Source organism: Pteropus vampyrus, unplaced genomic scaffold, assembly GCF_000151845.1.
Source record: "Pteropus vampyrus isolate Shadow unplaced genomic scaffold, Pvam_2.0 Scaffold100, whole genome shotgun sequence".
NCBI lineage: Eukaryota > Metazoa > Chordata > Mammalia > Chiroptera > Pteropodidae > Pteropus > Pteropus vampyrus.
This window is the reverse complement of record NW_011888881.1, coordinates 1,101,269-1,109,284: the sequence shown is the minus strand read 5'-3', so window position 1 is coordinate 1,109,284 and position 8,016 is coordinate 1,101,269. Positions and strand designations below refer to the sequence as shown.

Sequence of the window (8,016 nt, the reverse complement as noted above, 5' to 3'; positions counted from 1 at the left end):
TCTAGTTAGCATCTGTCTCCGTGCAGACTTATCACAATATTATTGGCGATACATGTTTTCCCGTCCTCATTCCTGTAAGAAGCCACCGTTGTAAATGGTTTGCTCACCTTCCCCGTGACCACCCCTCTCGTTCACATTAGTGAGACATGCCAACTCGCAGATTAACCCATTAAAATGAGACTCAGTTCAGGACAGCGCCGTCTTTTGGGATTAATGAAAATTCCGTCAGCGTCCAGACTGAAACTCACCTTGTCAGTGCAGTCTGGGGGGGGGGGGCAGAGGGCGAGGCCAGGAGAAAGGAGAGGAGGGTCTGAGCCACTTGGCACCCGAGCTGCTCTCGTGAGGCGCGTGACTCTGGTTTCGCGTCATGGCAAGTAGCATGTAACTGACAAGATGGGGTGTGCCAGGAGGGCTGTTGCGTCCAGTAAAAAACTGCGCCCTGTAATGTCTTATGGCCCCTGGTGAACTCTTTTTGGGGGAAGCAGAGGGTTTCCTGAATATAACTAACCCACACACTTGGGGATTTGTACAAAAGCCATTTGTTTCCAGGTTCGTCAGATGTCACCCTCGCAACTTGCCAATTGTATGAGAGCATCGAGTTTGTCACTAACTCCGCATAAGCCTTCCATGCTGTACTGCTAAGGAAAGAATGAGCCTGGAGTCCCCTCCACAAAATCTCTCCAATTTTTAATTTCCTGAACGTGTAAGCGAAAACAAGAGGATGGCGAGGATTGAGGGTTAGAGTTAAAATTTAGCTCGATGGAAACAGTTTTGATGTCTGTCTCTCAGATACCATCACATAAAGCTTCTTACTGGGGAAGAGAAATGTGCTTGAAGACGTGGAGAAGGCCTTCGGTGTCATCTCCCCTGAGTGGGACACTGTGTCCTCCCTCTGCCTTTCCCAGCTGGCCTGTGACTTCCAGCCTCTGCCCTTCCGGATGCTCCTCCTTCCACGTTAGAGGGGCTCTGGGTGGAGGGAGAGGACATGGGCCCCCTCACATAGCTGTTAGGGGTGAGACGAATGAATACTCCCAAGGGCCTTTGTTTTCTTATCTGTAAATTGGGGAGAACACCTGATTTACCCGGACTGTTTTTGGGATTAAGTCAAAGCCTCAGTTTCTCAGGATCTGCAGCACAGCATAGTATCCTGAGGCACATCAGTGGTCAGACGGCTGTGGGGAGTGCTACGTGCCCCCAAGTCTCTGGGAGTCCTGTAAGTCAACACGACGAGAACCCCGTTCGGCACTGTTAAGGCATGCTGGCTGACGCACGCAGCAGGCACACAATAATGAGTTTCTGGCCATTCCCGAGGGAGCTGGTAAGGGGTATATGAGGCGGGGGTGGGGAAGGGAGGTCACGTCCACGCCAGATTCGTTTGAGTCCTGCAGACACTCATTCTAGAGCTCCGGGTGGTGATTCTAAAACTGATCTTTAAAGAAACATTTTTTTTCTCCAGCTAACCCCTGATGAGTAATAATAAAAAAATCTCTATTTGCAAGCAGAATGAGCGTGAAAGCACTGAGGTGAAGCGAACATTTTCAGTTGTAGTTAGAATGCAACAGAATCAGTTAGATCTCCCCTTTTCGGTGAATAGAAAAAGGCGGAAAGTTTGGTTTCCCTAGCAGAGTGTTAGAGATACGAAGCGATCTCTTCTCACCGGTAAAACCAGCAACGAAGAGAAGAAAAGGCCACGGAAGACGAGCAGAGATAGAAAGCAAACACCAAGCGGAGGCCTGATCGCAGGGTCTCAGCAAAGAAACGAGAGGCTGGCACGCATCGGACCTCACGAGAGAGAAAAATGGACTTGGACATCGTCTGTCTGTGAAAGAATGGAGATGAGTCACGAATTAGAAAAAAATACTAATCAAACGTGGCGTTTGTTTTTATATTCATGGCATCAGTTTAATGTCATTAAATGGGCAGAGTTGGGGGAATGCCTGTTTTAAGAAAAGGCTCCAAAAAATAACCGTGTAACATCAGGCTAGAGGTACCGCATATGCCCTGAAGGCAGCGGGAAGCCAAAGGGAAGTGAGGACATTGGAAAGCGACCGATAAGTGCCAGCGATGACGGTGAAGGGTGCTGGAACCTTCTCTATCAGGCAGGACTTCGGTGTGTAATTTCACTGGCTATGGAACTTGTCAGGTTAAACTAAGTACAGATGGGGACGTACTTGCTTAGGGAAGAAAGTACCATCCGGTTGTGCTTTCGTCAACTGAAAACCAAACCCATTTGCACACTCAGTGGAGGAGGAAGCGTTACGAGGTTTTCCCCCGAGAAACTGGGCTGGCGATGGGTGGCCGACAGAAACGCGCGGATTCCGGGTGCTCGCTGTGCGTCTGGGATGGAGACGTGGTCACTCGCGTCTCCCCTGATGTTTGTCAACAATCACGTGCCAGGTCACGCCAGCAACTTCGGATGTAAAGGTCGCCTCCTCCCTGCCGTGGGCCCAGCGCTTCAGGGTCACCGTCTCCTCCCTTCGGGACACCAGCAGGCGTCCGTTAGGTGGTCCAGGGCCCTCTGCAGGCCCTCCAAGACCAGAACCGCCGCAGCAAACCCCGCGGCGATACCCCAGGCCTTGCTCCCTCGGCGACGGCAGTGGGTCGAGTGTCCTCACCTCCCGTCCAGAGTCTGACCCGTGTGGGGGGCGGGCGCTGGAGGATCCGGTGCCTCCGAGGCGGGGCGGCGAAGCTGTGGGCACCTTCCCGACAGCCGGGCGTGGGGATCTGGACCGGGCGGACGGTCCTCGGCCGGCAGCGAGGCGGCCTGGGGACAGCTGGTTCTGCCCTGGCCTGGGGTCTCCTCCCCCAACAAGGCGGAAACGCTGCAGGCAGAGATGCTTCTAGCCCAGATACGGTGGTTTTTATGCTGCTGCTGCTTTGGCGTTTGAAATCCTTTTTTCCCTCTTTGACATGGGAAGGGAAGTGACGATCTGTTTGTCTTTCTAAGTGATTCATGACACAAGGAATTTTACAAAGAGAGAGACCTTCGGCCGGTCTCACGTGCCCTCTCTGCCGCTTCCCCTGCTTCTGCTCGGCTGGCACCTGCTTGCCGTCGCCCGCCTCGTTCCAGGCGCCATCTGGAACCACCGTACTTTATTTCTCTGCTTTATCAGTCTGCATTTCCCAAAGGGTTCTTTCTCTTCTGACTACACCCCCCACACCCCCCGCACCCCGCCGGGGACCGGCCTCCTAACTAAACACACCTCCTTCTGTTCTAAATTTTGCAAACACATTTCCTGGGAAACATTTAATTCTGCAAGTGTCTCGAAATTATTTGGACAAAAAATTCCAGCTGTACAGAGTTGTTCTGTTTTCCGTGAACCATTTACTTATCCCTGCAGAAATCTTCACACGCATATGGACTGACATGGTCTGAGCACAGACGGCTGTTAAAACAGGAATCACGGGTGATCTATGCTGGAAAACAACTGTTTTAGACTTCGATGGAGAGTGTGGATACTACTAAAAAAGATCAGTTTTAACATAACCCTTACAGAGAACGAATGTGACATATATAATCAGTCTCTCTCTCTCTCTCTCTCTGTCTCTCTCCCTCTCTCTCTCCCCTCCCTCACCCTCCCTCCCTCCCCCCCACTGTTTAGTTATGCACGGGGTACAGTAATACACCTTTTATCTTCATATGACCTTTTTCCTCCATTAGGTCTGGTCAGTTATATTTAAAATATAGAAATCACGTTCATTAAAATATCTTCATTAAAATAGACATTTCTTCCCTTAGAAAAAGAATTCAGAATTTTTTAGGGCCTGGTTTTTAAAAGCATCGTGCTGTAGTTGATTTATTTTGGTAGTTATTTTGAGGGGGTGTGAAAAATATCGCCACTGCCACCAGCAAGAACCATAAATGATATATTATTGCACATGTTCTAGAAAATCAGAACAAAACTAATTTATTATAGTTCCGTCTTCATTATACACCACGTGTTGGTGAGTTAAACACAACAAAAGTATTGTCTTTTCTTTTAAGTGTCTACTAAAGATAAAAAGAATAAGGTAACAATTAACATGTAGTCTGTTACATTAAAAAATCTGATATTCATATTTCTATTGCCTGTTAGCTTGTCCTAAGCCCCTTTAGCTATTACAAAAAAAGAAAAAAAGAAAAAAGAAAAAAGAAACGTAAATGTTCAAAGGCAAACATTCAATTCAGTTGATACAACATTACAGTACGGTCAACTAACATCATTCGGGGTAGCAAACAGGTCTAGCCTTAGCTTCTGGAGCGAAAAGTCTGCGGACCAGGTTGCTACAGAAGGTTCAGTGCTGCTTCACGACTGTACGTTAGCTTTTCAGAGGACGTGGTACTTTCTACCGATGGCTTCAGAAGACGGAGTGCTGCTGCCGGTAAAAGCACAGGGAACCCCAACCTGTCAAACATTTTATTGAGCGGTGTCGTTAGAATAGCATTACTGAGTTTAGCACAACAACTAAAACAAAATAATAATAATAATATAATAATAATTATAATAACGATCAGAATCAAAACCAAACACAGACTGGAAGCCCAGAGACGCTGCCAGCCGCGTCGCCCTCTGCGATACGCTATACTAAAAAAACTGGACGTGTCCACCCCGTCCTCTCCACCCTGCCGCACACCAGCCGAGTCAAAAATACAAAAGTCTTCAACGTGTTACTTTTGCAGAATAAAGCAAAAACGTCTTTGTGCTCCTTACTACCAGAAGCAGAATACCCACTGAGTCACCACATGTAGTAGCTTCTGGACGTGTCGACCTGGGGGGGCTTGGCGTCGGCGGGGCCGTCTTTGTCCTTCTCGGGGTCGCCCTCCCAGAGGTTAATGAGCGGGGGGTACAGCTCGTTCAGCGGGATGGAAGAGGTCTTTTGCATGTACTTTTTTAACGAGTGGTGGTAGTTTTTCCTCTTGAACCGTTTGGCAACGTACACGGCCACGGACGCAAGGCTAATGACGGCGAACATGGACCCCATCACGGCGGCGAGGGCGGTGCTGGTCTCCTGGTCGGAGACGTCCAGCGCGAAGGCGGCCGTTTTGGTCGTGACGTTCACGCACGACTTCTGGGTCTGCTGGTGGAGGCTGGCCACGGTGAGGCACACTTCGTAGTCGGTGGAGGGCTGCAGGTGAGTGAGGTTGTACTCGTGGACGTCTACCGGCACCCTGGCGGTGTACGTGATGTGGGGATTGTCGATCTTCATGGTGGCAGACGACCACTTCAAGTTCGACGTCATCACGTTGGAATTCACCTTCCAGGACACCAGAATGGAATGAGATTCCGTCTGCTTGACGTAGATTTTCAGCACCTGGGCGCCATCCAGAAGGGTTCCGTTGACTTTAACTGTCACCACGCGAGTGTCTGCCCCTTCGACGTTCTGGGCGACACAGGTGTACCTTCCCGAGTCTTCAGTTTGCACGCTAGATATTGCCAAGGTGCCCTCGCTGCTGAGCGCGTATTTATCCGACGGGGTTTCCACACTTATCTTATTCCCGAGGGGCGTGACCCAGTAAATCTCGGGCTCGGGCTCGGCCATGGCCCGGCAGTCCAGGAGCGCCGTCGCGCCCACGTCCACGTCCAGGTGGGCTGGGGGCGTGTCGTGGGCGATCATGGGGAGGCAGCGCTCGCTCGAGTCCTGGATCAGAACCTCCTTCACCTGCTGCCCCCGGTACTCGGGCGGCATGGCGCAGAACATGGACAGGGGCTCCATGAAGCGGATGCTGGTCTGGTTGGAGCTGACCCAGTGGATGACGCAGTCACAGCGCAGGGGGTTGCTGTGCAGGCTGATCTCACGCAGGTTGGGCAGGGACTCCACCGTCTTCCGGTAGACGGCGTTCAGGGCGTTGTTGTTGAGCATCAAGCTCTCCAGCGCAGGGACACCCCGAAAAGCCGAGCGGTGGATGTAAGATAACTTGGGGTTGTTGGTGGCTTCCAGCTTGGTGAGTTCCGGCAGGTTATCGAGGGCGTAGCGGTCCACGGACACGAGCTCCCCCATGTTGTTGATCCCCAGTTCCTTCAGCCGAAGCATGTTCCTGAAGTCTCCCTCCTGGATTCTGTGGATGGGGTTTTTGTTGAGGTCTAAGAATTTCAGGTTTGGGACTTTCTGCAGGGCGAGTTGCGGGACCCTGACCAGTTTGTTATCGTAAAAAGACAGGCTCTCGAGGCTGTCCAGGCCCACCAGCGCGTTCCCGGGGACGTCCGTGAGATACATCCCTGCCAGAACCAAGCTTCTCAGATTGGAGAGGGGCCTGAAGTTCATGTCCAGGATCCCGACCACGGGGTTCTCCCCGATCATGAGGATTTCCAGGTTGGGCGTCGCGTCGAACCAGCGGCTGTCGATGACCCGCAGCCTGTTAGAGTTCAGGTGCAGCCTCAGGAGGTTTCTTAAGCCCGCGAAGGCATTGGCGGAGATCGTGCTGATCTGGTTGTGGTTGATGTAGAGCTCTTGCAGGCTGCTGAGGCCCTGCAGGCAGTGGTCGGGCATCTCGGTGATCTGGTTCTCCTCCAGGTGCAGCGTGGTGAGCTGGCTCAGGTTGGCCAGCCCCACCTCCTTCATGTCCGTGAAGTTGTTCTGGGAGAAGTCCAGCTCGGTCAGGTTGAAGAGCTGCTGCAGCCCGCCCACGGTCTTGGCGATGCTGTTGCTCTGCAGGAGAAGGACCTGCGTGTCGCTGGAGAGGTTGCCGGGGATCCCGGTCAGGCGGAGGTCGTTGCAGTCCACGGTGGCGGCCTCTCTGTACGTGGACTGCGGCGTGAACCAGGGCCGGATTTCGCACACGCACAGCTGCGGGCACTCACCGCTGTGCAGGGCGGCCCCGGGCAGCGACGTCGCCAGCACGCCCAGCACCAGTCGACCGGCTGCCAAGGCCAAGCTCATCCTGGCCATGCTGCCTCCCGGGCAAGCTCAGCCCCTGGCACCCCCGAGTTTTAACGCAAGGCGAGCCCTGTACAGCTATACGCGGGACGGCGAGCCGAACATGTGAACGTCTGAGCGAAGTCACGGTTGAGCTGCGGAGAGTTTCAGAGCCCGAAGGGACTGTCTTCTGGAGTTTGCAAAAGGCAGAGAGCACGGGCAGTCGGGCAGCCCGTCTCCCAGTTGCGGGCAAGTCACCTGGGCCGGATCAGAGTCTGGAGATGTGCCTGGAAATGACAGGGGACAGACGTTATGGTCACTCCTCGTACGTCCTATATCATAGGCTTTCTTCGGTCTGTTCAAAAGGCACAGTCACTTGCAAATCTAACAGCCGGATGTTCGAAATAACTAAACGGGCTTTGAAACTGCAGGACACTTTTACTATAGTCCACTCACTACGCTAAACTAGTTGCCACCTTACAATTAAGTCGGGAGCACTTATAACATCGGGTAAAATCATCACACGGACACACGTGCGCGCGCACACACACGCATACACACGCACTTAATCAGAAGGCTCCGAAAAACCCACACATGTCATTTCTTTAAAAACCAAGATGACTTTAGAAACAACATATATTCATGGCTCCCCCCCCCCCAAAAAAAAAGTCAAAAGCAAAACACGAAAGGCATTGTACTAAAGATTCAAAGTTCATTTTTATTTATTTACATTATAATTTGTTTTCGGAAATTCTTTTCCTGATAGTACATTCTGTAGACGTTCAGCCAATGCCCTTCTAGCTCAATTATTCTTATGCAGACAAATTAATTCAACACAACTACGAAAGGACAATATCAGTTTTTCTTATATTCTAATAGCCACATCTGATTTTGACTGAAAGAGTAAAAAGACTCTATTCCACTATGCCGCTGGTCTTCATAAAAAACACAAGCGTATTTATACATATCGCATGTCTAAATGCATCAATCTCATGGAGACGTCACTGGCTACTCAGTAGCTATAGACCACGGATCCATTGGATACACTGGCTACGTCCTTTAACCTTGGCTTCCTCCACCATAAAACAGGGTTGGCCATGAAGGTCCCTCTCTTCGGAGGATCCTTGAGAGAAGGAAAAGCATCCAGGTAGAGTTCCTGGTGTGGTGCCCGATGGATAGTAA

At 51.3% G+C, this 8,016-nt stretch overlaps 1 protein-coding gene across 1 annotated transcript; it reads right to left on the bottom strand.

The window, feature by feature from the left end:
• Positions 1 to 3,885: 3,885 nt before the first annotated feature.
• LRRN1 (leucine rich repeat neuronal 1) lies at positions 3,886 to 6,867 on the bottom strand. The gene has a single exon (XM_011364636.2). It carries the CDS (start codon positions 6,865 to 6,867, stop codon positions 4,717 to 4,719), a length of 2,151 nt encoding a protein of 716 aa, XP_011362938.1. The 3' UTR covers positions 3,886 to 4,716.
• Between the last annotated feature and the right edge of the window lie 1,149 nt (positions 6,868 to 8,016).

What these genes read in the sequence shown, in the direction of transcription:
- LRRN1 (XM_011364636.2), bottom strand. Translation starts at nt 6,867, where the DNA reads ATGGCCAGGATGAGCTTGGCCTTGGCAGCCGGTCGACTGGTGCTGGGC.